Here is a 16,584-nt window from a genome sequence, read left to right as displayed (position 1 = left end):
CAAGTGAGTTTGCCATCTTCTACGGGCTCGGCTTATGGGATCCCCAGATTACAACTGTGACGTCAAAGACCGCTGATCCCAGATCACCATAGCAAATATAACAGTAGTGAAAAAGTCTTGAGAATTACCAAAATGTGACACAGAGACATGAAGTGAGCAAATGCTGTTGGAAAGATAGTGCCCATAGACTTGCTTGTCGGCGTTGCCACAAACCTTCAACGTGTAAAAATCACAGTATCTGCAAAGCACAGTAAAATGCAGTAAAGGCAGGTATAATGAAACAATGTATACCGGTGTAAAGCAAAATAGAACAGTGGAGGCAGTGAGGCAGTGTTCTAGTTTAAACTCTGTTTTAAGTCTCTTGAATGTGCTTTAGTTTTTTGGTTTTTTTTTTTTGCTTTTGTCTTTTTAAGGCTGCACCTTTGGCGTATGGAGGTTCCCAGGCTAGGGGTCGAATCAGAGCTATAGCCACTGGCTTACACCACAGCCACAGCCACGCCAGATCTGAGCTGTGTCTGCAACCTACACCACAGCTCACAGCAACGCCGGATCCTGAACCCACTGAGCGAGGCCAGGGATGGAACCTGCAACCTCAGGGTTCCTAGTCGGATTCATTTCTGCTGCGCCAAGAGAGGAACTCCATGCTTTAGTTATTATTTCTATTTTGGCCGCCCCGAGGTATATGGAGTTGCCCGACTGGGGATCAGATCTGAAGCAGCAACACCAGATCCTTTAACCCACTGTGCTGGGCCAGGGATTGAACCTGTGTCCCAGTGCCGCAGAGACGCCACCAATCCTGTTGTGCCCCCAGCAGAACACGTGGTTATTATTTATTCCTCCTCTTTCATCTTCTCTGTCCACACAGTTTCCTCATATCCTTCAACAAACAGCTTCCAAGATGGCTGGGATCTTGCTCCCCCAAGAATTCCTCTGGGCTGTCTTTGAATCTGTCCGGAACAGCAGCCAGGAGAGCCCCAGCTCTGGCCCCAGCTCTGGCCCAAGCCCTGGTGAGTGTTTCTGGGGTATCTGGACCCATGCCATGGCAACAGTGTTTTGGCAGAGCCTCTGGCATTGAGAAGATTCCTGATCTGGGGGCTTGGATGCAGTGTTTGCAAAGCTAGAGAGGGGAGAAAATCCACAGGCTATAGTGTTACATCTTTGTAAATGCATTCAGAATCACATTCCCCACTTTTTACCCAGGCTAGTGGGTTAAATGGGTGAACATGTGCCACAGACATTTCAAAATGATTGATTTAAGGGTCCGAATGGCTAAGTGGCTATGAACTGCAGCGCTGGGGCCAGGCCATCTGGATTTAGATCCTGGGGCTTCCACCTATGGGCTGTGTGACTTCGGCTAAGTTCTTCCACCTCTCTGTGCGTCAGGTTTCATCCTCTGTGAAATGGGGATAATGAAAGTCCCTGCCTCATTAGATTATTGTGGAGGTTAATGGGTTTATCTAGAAACATGTCCACAACTGTTTGAGCATGTTTGGTACATAGGCAATGCTCAGTAAGTATTAGATATTATGGAGTTCCCGTCGTGGTGCAGGGGGAACGAATCTGACTAGAAATCATGAGGTTGCGGGTTCGATCCCCGGCCTCCATCAGTGGATTAAGGATCTGGCGTTACTGTGAGCTGTGGTGTAGATCACAGACACAGCTTGGATCCTGAGTTACTGTAGCTGTGGTGTAGGCCGGCAGCTGTAGCTCCGATTGGACCCCTAGCCTGGGAACCTCCACATGCCTCGGGTGCGGCCCTAAAAATACAAAAAGACAAACAAAAAAAGTATTAGATATTATTACAGTTTTTCTTTTTCCTTTTTACAACTGCACCTGTGGCTTAGGGAATCCGACTGCAGCAGCTTGGGTTGCTGTGGAGGTGTGGGTTCGAATCCTCTGCCTGGTGTAGTGGGATAGAGGATCTGGTGTTGCTGCAGCTGTGGTGTAGGTCACAGTCCCTGGCCTGGGAACTGACATATGCTGTGGGTGTGGCCATAAAAAAGGAAGAAAGGAAGGCAGGAATTAGCAAAATTACTACTTGGTTTCATTTTAGTTAATGTATTGATTCATTCAACAAATATTTTCTGAATACATACTATGTGCCAAGTCCTATTGTAAACCCTGGGATAGTGATAGGACCAAGTTCCCATTGTACTTTTATTAAATTTTTTTTTTTTGTCTTTTTAGGGCCACACCCACAGTAGATGGAGGTTCCCAGGCTAGAGGTCGAATTGTAGCTGTAGCCACTAACCTACGCCAGAGCCACAGCAATGTAGCATCCCAGCCACATCTGCAACCTACACCACAGCTCATGGCAACACTGGATCCTTAACCCACTGAATGAGGCCAGGGATTGAACCTGTGTCCTTGTGGATACCAGTCAGATATGTTTCCGTGGAGCCACGATGGGAACTCCTATTTTTTAAAATTTTAAAACAATTTTTTATGGCTGCACCTGCAGCATATGGAAGTTCCCAGGCTAGGGGTCGAATCAGAGCCACAGCTGAGGCCTGTGCCATGGAAACACATGTGACCTACGCTGCAGCTCAGGACAGCGCTGGATTCTTGACCTACTGAGTATGGCCAGGGATCAAACCCACACCCTCACGGAGATGATATCAGGTTCCTAACTCACTGAACCACAATGGAAACTCCCTTGCTGTACTTTTAAACCTGTCTGTTCTCTCATTCTGTACTTTCACTGGATGGTAGGCAAAGCGGGTCTAGGAGAGATGGATTTTTTTTTTTTTGGTCTCCTCCAAGTGGGTTGTGACAAAGATGTCTGAGGACCACGCACACAGGTATCTCTGACCGGGTCCACTTTTACCTCTTGATTGGCGTCCAGTGAATTTCCATGGAAGATGCAGTGAGGGGGTGGGGCCACAGAGCTCGGGAAATGCCTGGCCTCTGATGCGTTTCTGCTGCTGTTGCCACGGAGAATGTCAGAGGCCCATTTTTCCTCTCCGCTGGACAGGAAGGCCACACACAGCCTCTACCAAGATGTTTATGGAGGGCAAATCATCCTTTCCACACTGAGACAGGAGCACCCCTTCTGGAAGCTTTAAGTCTGGGTTGCAGACTCAAAGGCGTGGAGTGGTGGCGGCACCAGGTAGCATAAATAATAAAAATGGCTAATGGGTATTGAGTGCTTATTGTTCTAAGGGCTTTATATATAGTAACGCATTTAGTCCTCAGTAAAAATCCAATGAAAAATCCAATGAAGTAAATTTACCCTTTTCGTTTTGCATTTTAGGGCCGCACCTGCAGCACATGGAGGTTCCCAGGCTAGGAGTCCACTCGGAGCTGCATCTGCCAGTCTACACCACAGCCACAGGATCCAATGCAGGATCCTTAACCCATTGAGCAAGGCCATGGATCGGACCCGCAACCTCATGGTTCCTAGTCGGATTCCTTAACCACTGAGCCACTACGGGAACTCCCTACCCTCAATTTTATAGCCTGGGAATCTGAGGCACAGAGGGTTCAGTCACTTTGGTTTTGAGTCTAAAGCCCCAACTGTTCACCACCAGCTCTGCTGCCCTCAAGGCAATTTGCTGTCTGGTCCCAGGGATGCGAAGCTCCTACTGTGTGCTTGTGGCTGTGCAGAAAGTTGGCATTTCCATGGTTTTGTGAGCCAAGGGTGGGACTGGGATTCAAACTGGTCCCTGAATCCTTGGTCTCGAGCTCTCCCCTACACTGCTTCTCGTGGATAGATCCCTCTGGGAAAGAAGATTACTCATTTCAATAAAGGAACAGGAGACCCCGTCGTGGCGCAGCGGAAACAAATCCCGACTAGAAACCATGAGGTTGCGGGTTCGATCCCTGGCCTCGCTCAGTGGGTTAAGGATCCTGCATTGCTGTGAGCTGTGGTGTAGGCTGCAGACGCAGCTCAGATCTGGTGTTGCTGTGGCTGCGGCATAGGCCAGTGACAACAGCTCTGATTAGACCCCTAGCCTGGGAACCTCTATATGCTTCGGGTGCAGCCCCCAAAAGACAATAAAAAAAAATAAAGGAACAGACTTGCAGGTATGACATTCTTTTTTCTCTGTTCCTCCCCTTGTCTCCCAGGCTCCCATTCTTCTGGTTGCCATGGAGTCGTGGCTCCCTCTTCTGAGAACATCATCCGGCTGGCAGAGGCCAACACCTGCTGGGCCCCCGAGGGCCTGCTCTGCCTTGAGGAGGCCACCTTCTGCAGGACTGTGGAGCTGCTGGGGGCCGTCAGGGGCTTCAGCCTGGCTCAGCTGAGGACCCTCAAGGAGAAGGCAGTCCAGGTGATGCCCACCTCGGGGGAGGAAGCTCTCAGAAGACCAGAAAACCCAACCCAGCCGTCCCAGCCCTGCTGGGCACGGACCACAGACCCTGGCCCTGACCCCTTCCGCCTCCTCCCGCCCGCAGGAAGGTTTCACTTGTGTTATCTTGTTGAAATCTCATTGCATCAGTTCACAGCCATAGTCGTCCTCTCTGCACCGGAGAGATTCCTAGCACCTTCCTCTTAGGGCTGTGGCCAGGGATGGAGGGAGACGTGTCTTGGCATCTAAGGGGGCACTCAATACATCAAACTCTGTGGATGTTCTGCTGCCTCCGACTGAAGTGGTTTCCAGGAACCGTGCCTTTTCTTTCTCCACTCAGAGACCCCCGCTGCTGCTTGCGGGAGGTTTTCTCAGAATCTGTTGCAACGTCCCCTGAAAATGGAGCAGAAAGGAATAGAAAGAGGATGGGAAATAATTTACTGTCTTTAGAAAGATCCCTGTGAGTGGCTTGTTTCAGTTAGTAGGATGCTTGTGGACAGTTTCGGTACCTTTGTGGGGTTAAGAGGTTCGATTCCTTAAGATTGTCCGTATTTTCATATGGATATATTTTTATATGGGATAATCCAAGGGGTTTTTTTGCAGAAAATTCAGAACATAAGAAAGAAAATTGGTCATATAATCTTTTACCCAGAGATAAGCATTGTTAATATTTTGGGTATGTTTGCCTGATGCTTCCCAGACTTATGATTATATGTGTAAACTATATTTTTATATCCCATATATATATTTCTTGTATACTCACGTATATAGGCCACAAAAATAGTATCACACTCACCTACTATGCACAAGCTTGCTGTCCCCACCAACAGTGTCTAGTGCATATTTTTACATATTAAAAATATAAATCTATATCAGTTTTTTCTTTCTTTTTTTAGGGCCTCACCCAGGGCATCTGGAGGTTCTCAGGCTAGGGGTCGAAACAGAGCTGTAGCTGCTGGTCTACGCCACAGCGTGGGATCTGAGCCACATACAGGCTGAATTCCCAGAGGAATTTTTGAGTCAAAGAGCATAAATATTTTTAAAAGCTTTTGATACATATCGTCAAAGTCCCCTTTCAAAAGCATGTGCCAGTTCTCCACATCAGCAAATGAAGGTATCCTTTGACCTGTACCTTTGCAGCACTGGAAGTGATCATTCTTTTTCCTCCTTGTCAGTTATGATTCCACCAACTTAGTCTTCTTTAATTGTTGTAGACCAAACTTTCCCTGTATGTTTATTTCTTCTTTTGTGAATTCCATTTGTGTTTTGTCTATTTTTTTTTTCTTTTTTGCTTTTTTAGCACCGCTTTCATGGCCTTTGGAAGTTCCCAGGCTAGGCGTCGCATCAGAGCTGCAGCTGCCACCCTACGCCACAGCCACCGCAACGTGGGATCCGAGCCACATCTGTGGACCTACACCACAGCTCACAGCAACACCGGATCCTTAACTCACTGAGCGAGGCCAGGAATTGAACCTGCATCCTCATAGATACTAGTCAGGTTTGTTGCCACTGAGCCACAACAGGAACTCCCTTTTGTCTATTTTTTTTTTTAATGTAGTCCTCTTTTTCTAATTGAGTGAGAAAAGTGCTTTTATATGTTCAAGGCATTCACCCTCTTTTTCAAATCCTGTTCGTCACTGGCTTTATTTTTCACCTGAAGGTTTGGGACACGCCCTCGTACTGGAGAGAGCATCAGATTGTCTCCCTGGGGCGCATCGCTCTGGCTCTTAACGAGAGCGAACTGGAGCAGCTCGATCTCAGCTCCATCGACACTGTGGCGTCCCTCAGCCAGCAGACAGAATGGACCCCAGCGCAGGTAAGTAGATGCTACTGAATCTTTCTGTTTTTCTTTTTACGGCTGCGCCTGTGGCATATGGACGTTCCCAGGCTAGGGGTCAAATCTGAGACCTATGACACAGCTTGTGGCAATGCCTGATCCTTAACCCGCTGAGCGAGGCCAGGGACTGAACCGGCATCCTCACAGAGACAATGTCAGGTCCTTAACCCACTGAGCCACAACGGGAACTCCATGAGTCTTTTACATACTCTATTTCTGTCTTAATTTTGTATGTTTTCCTTTATATCCTAGAATATACTGATAGAATTTATAACAGCAGCTCTAAAAAATCTTTGCTGCTAATTCCATCATCACGGTCCCTTTTGATTCTGTTTCTGTTAGCTAATTTCCACCCCTAATGATGGGGCATGTTTTCTTATCTGCAAGCCAGTAATTTTGGCTGGCCGATGGCTTTATGAACTTGACATCTTTGAGCGCCTGACTTGGTTGGACGCCTTTGAGGGGTGCTGGGCTTTGTTCTGGCATACACTCGAATTACTTTCAGATCAGCTGGATCCTTTTGAGGCTTCCCTTGGAGTCTTATAGGGATGAATCTAGAGCGAGCTTTAGTCTGTGGTTAATTTATCCCCAGTACTGAGCTCTGATTCTTCTACGGACTCTGTCTAATGCTCTGTGTATCTCAAGACCTCTCGTCTCTCGCTGGTAGGAATGTCAACTCTTTGCAGCTTTGTGTGAACTCTGGAAATTGTTCAGCCTACTGCATTCTGATGCTTTCTTATATTTATGTGGCGTTTCATTCTTTGCATGTGGAGATTGGTATACTCAGAAGCTGTCTCTGCAGATTTCTGGATCTCCCTGTGCAGTTCCTTCCTCTCTAGTGTTGCAGGACTTACATACCGAGAAATGGGACAGCAAGACTTTTCTTCCAGGAAGCAGCGTTTATTCGTGCCAGCACTGGCTCAGCGGATTAACATCCAAAGGCTGAGCCCCAAACACAGCAGGGCACTGCCTTATATACCCCATTAGTTTTCCCACTACATCTAAATTCCTTTGTCCCCCTTATAAGGTGTACTATAATTTTTGAGCAGATAGTTATATATATGCCTGCGCTCACGGATACAGGTTATGCTACATTGTTGCAGAACTGCGCATGCTGCTCAGATGCTGGGGTTGCGTGTCATCTTCCCTTTGCTCTGGGAGGGCCCTTCCCCACCCCACTTCACTAGGACATTGCCCCATGAATGACAGGATCCCTCACCTCTCTGAACTTGCATCTCTGTATTTTCAACCCGGCCTGACTACTGGACTTGGTTGGGTGCCCTTTCCTGCTTCCCAGCCTGGAAACTGTCTCTGAGCTGTGAGTGAGGGCCCTTGGGGGCTCACCTTATTTGTTTCCCTTCTTCCAGGATTATAGTTCTGAGCTTCCTGTTTGATGTCGGAATACAATCGTTTCATACACATTGTTCATGGTATATGGTGAGAGGGTGATTCCTGGGTCAGTGAATCCTTGATGGGCTAAAGAAGTTCTCTCCAGGAGTTCCCACCGTGGCTCAGTGGTAATGCATCTGACTATATCTATGAGGACATGGCTTGGATCCCTGGCCTCGCTCAGTGGGTTAAGGATCCAGCGTTGCCGTGAATGGTGGTGTAAGTGGTAGATGTGGCTCGGATCTAGCATTGCTGTGGCTGTGGTATAGGCGGGCAGCTATAGCTCTGATGCCACCCCTAGCCTGGGAACCTCCATATACTGTGGGTACAGCCCTAAAAAGCTAAAAATAGAGATGCTCTCTATTTTTATATAATTGTTTCAATTGGGAGGGATGTTAATTCATTGTATTGCTATAAAGGGGAGTTTTTGCTCTGTGTTAACTGCACTCTCAGAGGGCCTTCCCTCAGTGGTTATTTTCAGCACTAGGCTTAGGTATTATGTAATTAGCAACGCCCCCAAAAAAGTGCTCCTTTATCACTAATTTTGGAAATAGTCCTAGCATTGACTCCAATCATGTAATTGCCCAATGCTAAAGAATCGGGTCAGGGGTAGGACATGTGGGTTGACCAGGGAGTGGCGTCGTCTCACTAGAACCATACGAACAGAGAATGGGAAATGCATGTGACCTCAAAGATGTCTATATCCTGATGTCTGCGACCTATGAATATGTCACTTTCTGTGCAAAAGGGACTCTGCAGATGTGATTAAGATTTTTTTTTTTTTGCTTTTTAGGGCTGCACTTGCAGCTTTTGGAAGTTCCCAGGCTAGGGGTCAAATTGGCAGCTATAGCTTCTGGTCTACACCATAGCCACAGCAACACGGGCTCTGAGCCACATCTGTGACCTACACCACAGCTCACGGCAACGCTGGATCCTTAACCCACTGAGCGAGGCCAGGGATCGAACCCAGATCCTCATGGATCCCAGTCAGGTTCATTAACCACTGAGCCACAAAGGAAACTCCTAGCTCTCATTATTTTGGATGCACATTGCCATTCAGTCAAATACATGTAAATCTAAATTTGGCATTACCAAAATTCCCTTGTAGTACCTGTGAGCTTTATAATCCTTGAGTGAGGCCAGGGATCGAACCCACAATCTCATGGCTCCTAGTCGGATTTGTTTCCTCTGGGCCATGATGGGAACTCCATGGTGACCCATTTTAGGACTTAAGATCTCCAGAACTGTAAGAAAGAACAAATCTGCAGTGTTTTTTTTTGTTTGTTTTTTTGCCATTTCTTGGGCCACTCCCGCAGCATGTGGAGGTTCCTAGGCTAGGGGTCGAATTGGCAGCTATAGCTTCTGGCCTACACCACAGCCACAGCAACGCAGGATCCGAGCCGCATCTGCAACCTACACCACAGCTCATGGCAATGCCGTATCCTTAACCCACTGAGAAGGCCAGGGATCAAACCTACAATCTCATGGTTCCTAGTCGGATTCGTTAACCACTGAGCCACGACGAGAACTCCAAATCTGCAATGTGTTAAGCCACTGCATCTGTGATAATTTGTTACAGAGGCCAGGGGGAATGAATCGAGGAGGCGCATCAAAGGAAAAGCAGGGTGTTATCAAAGGGAGCAGGGAGGCAGGGCAGGCAGAACCAAGGCGTGTCCCCTACTCTCACCAGCTTTTGTAATCAGGCTTGCCAGGTCACATGACTCTGGGCAGCACCATTCAAACAGAACATGGTGTGAAGTGTGCCCCCTGGAGTTGGGCAACGGAGAGGTCGTGGCCATAAGGATTGATTTTGAATAATGCCTGGGACATAGCAGTCAATAAAAATGAGTTGTTTTCATTGCTGCTACATTAGCATATTCTCATCATCACACACACACACACACACACACACACACACACACACACTCTCTCTCTCTCTCTCTCTCTGGAAGTTTAACACCTTCCTCATTTGCAAGGTGAGAGGGTTAGGAACCCCCCCCCCCCCCAAAATACACCTGAAGCCCCTCCCACTCTGACATTCTATAATCCTGGGGTTCCGTGACCCTAACACTGGTTTTGACTGGTGGGAGAAATGCCACATCACACTTCCAATATTCACAGCATTTTAGTCGCAGTCTGGGAGAAAACAGAAAAATATATTCCAGGTAGAAACGGGAATTTCTCTTTCCCCTTGTGCCAATGTCAATTCCCACGGGTGGCGGTGAGATTTATCAATATGTTTGAAGAGGATATGCAAACCTAACATTTGCATATATCATTTGCAGTCAGCGCCTCAACTTGAGCTCCCAACCCCACCCTTAAATGCATGTTTCTAGATTAATAGTCAGACCTGGCGGAACTACATTACCAGATAGTTCAGCTTAAAAACCAATATAAAGGGGAAAAAAAACTATTATAGAAGCCAGAGGGATGAACAGAGAGATTGAAATCTTACAGCCATTCACTTTTCAGCGGTTCATGTTGCCTGCAAGTGTTGGTATTAATTGTCTGGGAATCATTACAGATACCCTGGTCTCGTTATTCAAGGAAATTTATTTTGGCTGATCACCTTGCAGGCTGAGCTTGCATTTTCCAGGTTCCAGTGGCAAGGACAATTTAATACCACATCTTCAAAGTCGTTTTCTTTGAATTGTATTTTTGCACTTTCATTTTAAAGTGGCCATGCCTGATGGTTGGGGAGCAGAGATTGCTGTGTGCGAACGAGTGAAACCTGATGATGAAGACTAAATAAGAGAAGTTCAACAGCTGACTCGACTCTCCATCTTTCCTTCATCCCCGCCCATCTTCACTGGCTAAGTGTAGAGGCTCTGGCATCAGACTGCCTGGGTTTTAATCTGAGAACCACTGTCTACTTGCTGTGTAACCTTGGCATAGTTACCTAACCTCTCTGTGCTTCAGTTTCCTCATCTGTGACATAAATGATATAGAATATTACTAAAGATAATATTCACATTTAATTACAAGGATTATGGTGAGGATTAGATGAGATACTATATGTAAATGGTCAAAATGGTATTGGCCTATCATAAGCATTCAGTAGATACTAGTTATTATTCTTTTTGCTTTTTGCTTTTTAGGGTCGCAGCCACAGCACATGGAGGTTGCTAGGCTAGAGGTCGAATCAGAGCTGTAGCTGCTGGCCTATACCACAGCTCACAGCAACCCTGGATCCTTAACCCACCAAGCGAGGCCAGGGATTTGAACCTGCGTCCTCAAGGATCCCAGTCAGGTTCATTCACCGCGGAGCCATGAAGGGAATGCCTAGCTAATCATTATTTTGGAAGCACATTGCCATTCAGCCAAATCTAGTTCAGATTTACATTTAAATCTAAACTTGACGTCACCGAAATCCCCTGATAGTCCCTGTGAGCTTTATATCCTTGGGGGCATCGTCACGAAGACAGTGACCAGTCTGAAATGTGAGAAATCTTTCTGGAGCCAACCCATCACGCGAAGGCAGTAATCTGGTGCCGTTTCAAAGGAGTATATGTTGCCTACAACATCTGGAGCTCACTCACTCCGATGCTTATTCCTTCATTCATTCAAAAAGTACTTCCTATTCAAAAGGTATGGTACTGTGGGCCAAGTATCATGCCAAGGACTGGAGATTTAAGAGTGAATTAGCCGGATATGGCCTTTGACTTTGGAGATTCCACTTGGAGAAACAGACAAAACAGTTGAGTGATGAAGGTGAAACATTTAAAAAATCGGAGGGAGTTCCCGCTGTGGCTCAGAGGTAACAAATCCAACTAGTATCCATGAGGATGCTACTGCAATCCCTGGCCTCGCTCAGTGGGTTCAGGGTCCAGAATTGCTGCAAGCTGTGGTGTAGTTCGCAGCCTCAGCTTGGATCTGGCCTTGCGGCAGCTGTGAAGTAGGCGGGCAGCTGCAGCTCCAAGTCAGCCTGGGAATTTCCAAATGCCACATGTACAGCCCTAGAAAGACCCCCCCCCAAATTTTTGTTTGTAAGTGAAAAGCAAAAAATGGACAAGGTGCTCATGGTAGTAGTGGGGAGGGCAGCTATTTGGGATGGGGAAATCCAGGACGTCCTCTCTGAGGAGGTGGCATTTAAATAGACCTGAGGGCTAGAAAGATACCAGCCGTGTGAAAAGTGGAATCCCACTGCAGTGTTTCACAACCTTTGCCGACACTTTGTCTCAACATTGGAGCGCCCCATATTGTGTGATGGGATGGGCTGGCATTAAACGGGGATGGGGGAGTTCCCGTGGTGTCTCAGTGGTTAACGAATCCGACTAGGAACCATGAGGTTGCAGGTTCGATCCCTGGCCTCGCTCAGTGGGTTAAGGATCTGGTGTTGCCGTGAGCTGTGGTGTAGGTCGCAGATGCGGCTCGGATCCCATGTTGCTGTGGCTCTGGTGTAGGCCGGCGGCTATGGCTCTGATTCAGCCCCTAGCCTGGGAACCTCCATATGCCGCAGGAGCAGCCTAAGAAATGGCAAAAAGACAAAACCAAAAAACCAAAAACCAAAAACCAAAAAACCAAAAAACCAAACGGGAGTGGGAAGATTCACTGTATCCTTGCGACCCTCACTGCCATTCAGCAGCTGCTTCTCCTTGGATGTTTCCTCCCCATCTTTGCCTGTGAGCTCTGGTCCTTTTGTAATCTTTTGCCTCTTCCCCCCATGACCATTGAAGCTCCAGGCTGTTCTACAGCTCCAGTCCCAGGGCTTGATGTGGGTTATTCCTCAAGTTCAACCCAGGTAGATCAAATTAATCAGGATTCATTCCATTGCAAGTGACCGAACTCAAAGCAGCTCAAACCCCAACTCAAAGTGGCTTGAGCAAGAATGGAAATTCTTGACTCCCAGAACTGAGAGGGTCATGAGTGGAATTAAGGTATGGCTGGATCCAGGGGCTTCAACACTATTGTCAGGACTCCGTCTCTCACCATTTTTTGACCATGCTTTCCTTCGTGTTGACTTTGTTCAGAGGTAGTTTCGTCCCATGTGGTAAGTTCTAAAAGACTCAGGGGGTTTATCCTTCCAAGGTCCAGTCCAGCATAAAGAAAGCTCTTCTCTTCTACTGGTTCTGGACAAAGTCCAGGTTGGTTTTGAGTGGATCGCATGCCCAATCTAGAACCAGCCACTGCAGCCGGGCTAAGGGACATCCTGACTGGCCAGGCCCGGGCCATAGCATCACCCCTGAAACTCAGAATGCAGTTAGCTCCAGCGGAATCACATGGAGTAAGAATGTGGGGAGGCTAGCTCTCTCTCCAGGGAAAGTCATGAACCATGAATGGCCACTATGTGAGAATGACAGGGACCCTACGCTACATCACCCCTTAAATCAAAGCTCATTGAAGAGATTCCTGTGTGGCTTTTAATACCAAAACATTTAATGTACTACTCTCTCGAATCGAAGAGTAAGGGGGCAATCCTATTTCAGAGAGGACTTCAGGAAGATGGCATTTGACTTGACCCCCTCACCCCCCATAAAAGGATGATTGTGTTTCACCAGTTGGAAATGCAGGAAGGGCCTTTCCAATGGGGGCACTGATTTGGGCAAAGGTGCAAAGGCAGACTTTACAGGGTTTTGTCAGAAAGTTGGGAAATCAGATGCTGGAAAAGTTTGGATCCTGAGGCAGAACTTCGTTGACCCATCACCTGAAGGTCATGAGTGATGGAAGGAAATACACCTGCAGAGCCAGACCCAAGGTACAGATATCGCTAATGGTGGTGAAGGATACAAGACCCCTCTAGAGGTGAGGGGACATACTTGGTAGAAGCAGCACCTTGAACCTGGATGAGGGGCTAGGACGGTCTGGAATGGGAAGTCCACCCCGAGGAGTAGGATGCGTGATCATTTGGAAGCTCCATTGTAGCTCCATTGTCGCCTTGGACCTTGAGGTCTTGGTCATCCCTGGATAGTTCATGTCCTTTCCCTCCACATTTCTATAGGCTAAATCCATTCTGCAAGGGTTCCTGGAAGATTCAGGCTATAGTATCCAGGATCTGAAGAGCTTCCACTTGGTAGGACTTGGTGCAACCCTGTGTGCCATGAACGTCACCGAAATCTCACTTATAAAGATCTCAGAATTCAGGTAACCAAAACGCTAGTGTGCCATATGGCAAATAACTGATTGATTGATTGATTGATTGATTGATTCATTCATTCAGCAAGATGCTCTCTGCTTCCTGATGCTTTGCTACCTTTCTGGGCTGAACAGGGAGTGAGATTAGTTGGATCCTTTCTTGATGCTGAGCCTACCTACCTTCTGCATGTCTTTTTTTTTTTTTTTTTTTTTCTGGCTGGAGAGTCTCTCAGGCTAACACTGTATCCCTCCCTCATAATCAGGGTGGTGGTGGCCAGAATCGGAACCCTGCTCTGCAGTACCCACGTCTTGGCAGAGTTTAAGAGGAAGGCAGAAGTTGTGTTCGGGGAGCCCACCAAATGGTCCAGCTCTGTCTTGCAGGAGCTTGGGACCATTGCAGGTAGGAGGCACCTTGAGCATGGCTTTCTCTTCTTTTCCCACCTTAAATCTGGGGACGACAAAAAGAAAAGAATCCCTGGCCACATAAACATCTATAGCGTTGCAGTAGAACCTAGATTTCATGCCTTGGAGGGCAGAGGGTGGGGTCTGCAAGTCTGCTTTTTAGAGAAGCTCTCTTGGTGATCTTGTGGTACTAACTGGTTTAGAATGTCATTTAATTGGCTCCAAAATAGATTGATACACAATTTGAAGTTTGTGTAAAGCAAAACTCCTTGGGGGCATTCTCTTCCTTGTAGGAGACCAATCAGGGCTAATATGACCTACATTTTTTTTCCCCCTGAGTTGATTAAGGAGACTGATTCCCCAGTGTGACTCTCTGGGCCTTTTGTAAAGGCATGATGCTTGCCTAGAATGCACAGATCTGTACATTATGCAGCCCCATTAATAAAACAAGCAAAGTTTTGATGGCTTGAGCTAAACCCTTGTGATTCCTTTATCTCCACAGCTGGATTAACGAAGGAAGAGCTCCGAATGCTTGACAAGGAGTTGATGCCACATTTCCAGCCGTCAGCCATCACGTGCCTTCCTGATGAGATATTCAAAGTAGGTACTCAGTTCCTCAAGGAGGAATAGGAGCTTGACCCCATTGCAAATCACGCAGGGAAGCAGATGGCGGGCTTTGGAGTCCCGGAACTTGCAACGAGGCGTCTGTGGATAGGGCCAGAGGACGGCTGCATGCCAGCCATGGATGGATCACAAGATAATTTTAGGTGTTTGTGTTTTTTTTTTAAGTTTTCTTTTCCATTTTAAATTTATCTTTTAATTGTATCTATTTTTATGGTTTGCTTCTCTTCATAGCAAGTGGTACGGATTTCTATTTATGATAGTATGACAGGTGTACCTTTCTTTATCCCAAATCCCTGGGGGCCGATATATTTCAGAATTTGGAATTTTCCAGATTTTAGAAAGATCACTCTGTGCCGCTACAGTTTTGTAACTTACCGTCTTCAGCAGTGTCTAGGGAAGTACCTTGTAAGCAAATGCATTCATATTTCTGTGAAGTAATCTGTGACAAATCACACTAATTGGAATAAATAGAGACTATAAATGGTCTCGCATCAATTCAGGTCTGATTTTGCGGGCAGATAAGTTTGTCTTAAACTTTGGGCAAAGACTTCCAGTTTTCAGAGTGTTTTTTTTGGACTTCAGAATTGCTGAGGCAGGATAGCATTTCTGGAATAACACTTCCTTTTAAAATGTGTTTAAGTAAAAAAATATATTTGAATTGATTTAGAGACAAGTATTAAGAAAGCCACACAAGGACATGCAACATACAGCTATGGAAGAAATTGAGGGCATTGCATTGGATCCCTGAGGTCCGGGAAGCAGGGTATCCAGTGAGAGGTCCTTGTCCATATCCAAGAGGAGGAGAGGGTTTGGTGGGGACAGTCTGCTCTGATGAGGAGTGACCCTGCTGTCCTCGCTTTCTGGACAAGGTGGGAACACAACCGGATCAGGCATATACAACCGGGCGAGACAAACTCCCATGATGCCACATCAGTTGTTCGTTGGAAGACAGAGAGTCAACCTTGGACCACTTCAGCACCCAGGACAGTTCCTCATGCGGGCCAGGAGCCATAGCTGTTTAGGGGAAATAGTTCTTAAGGCCATGGAGCTTCCCCTCGGGGGCTCTGCATGGGGTAGGCAGCTTGGTCCTGGATGATGGCATAGGGCTGAGCACTTCCTCCTGATCTGGTTTGGAATCCACTTGGTAACAAACCTATTCCAGAAATTCCTAGTGACCACTTAACACTGCGAGTAGGCTCTAGCCTAGGTGCTAGGTTGTAGGCTCCAGGCTAGGTCTGCCTCTTAGGCACTAGTGAAAGGGATTGACACAGTGCCTTTGGGGACTTGGAAGGTAACAGAGAGGAGTGCAGTGGCCTGGGTAGGGACCGAGGTGACCTGGAGAGCCTTGTCTAACTGGGGAAGCTGCTTCTCATCTCTGGCACATGGATGCAGTGTGACAATGTTGGCCCAGTATCACTGGATCTTCCTTAAAAAAAAAAAAAAGAATCCAGAAGTTTCATTTTCATATGAAATCTTTTGATAAATGTTGGCAACCACTTTGAATTTACTTTTTTGTTTTTGCTTTTTAGGGCCGCGCCCATGGTATATGGAAGTTCTAATTGGAGCTACAGCTGCCAGCCCACACCACAGCCACAGCAATGCGGGATCCAAGCCACGTCTGTGACCTACACCACAGCTCATGGCAACTCGGGATCCTTAACCCGCTGAGCGAGGCCAGGGATCGAACCTGCATCCTCATGGATCCTAGTCAGATTTGTTAACCGCTGAGCCATGACAGGAACTCCCCTGAATTTACTTTTTTTTTTTTTGTATTTTTTTTTTTTTGGTATTTCTTGGGCCGCTCCCGCAGCATATGGAGGTTCCCAGGCTAGGGGTTGAATCGGAGCTGTAGCCACCAGCCTACACCAGAGCCACCGCAATGCCGGATCGTTAACCAACTGAGCAAGGGCAGGGACCGAACCCGCAACCTCATGGTTCCTAGTCGGATTCATTAACCACTGCGCCATGATG

At 47.1% G+C, this 16,584-nt stretch overlaps 1 protein-coding gene across 1 annotated transcript in view; it reads left to right on the top strand.

Moving 5' to 3' along the window:
- OTOA (otoancorin) overlaps positions 1-16,584 on the top strand; it is an 83,673-nt gene that overhangs the window by 59,789 nt on the left and 7,300 nt on the right. The window contains exons 21-26 of the mRNA XM_047780319.1: positions 866-1,007; positions 4,069-4,271; positions 5,950-6,105; positions 13,454-13,596; positions 13,851-13,987; positions 14,492-14,589. Coding sequence (XP_047636275.1) covers positions 866-1,007; positions 4,069-4,271; positions 5,950-6,105; positions 13,454-13,596; positions 13,851-13,987; positions 14,492-14,589 — 879 coding nt within the window. The remainder of the gene's footprint in view (positions 1-865; positions 1,008-4,068; positions 4,272-5,949; positions 6,106-13,453; positions 13,597-13,850; positions 13,988-14,491; positions 14,590-16,584) is intronic.

Source organism: Phacochoerus africanus, chromosome 5 (assembly GCF_016906955.1).
Source record: "Phacochoerus africanus isolate WHEZ1 chromosome 5, ROS_Pafr_v1, whole genome shotgun sequence".
Classification (NCBI taxonomy): Eukaryota; Metazoa; Chordata; class Mammalia; order Artiodactyla; family Suidae; genus Phacochoerus; species Phacochoerus africanus.
Note: the sequence above shows the minus strand (reverse complement) of the source record. Positions and strands in the feature narration are given on the sequence as shown.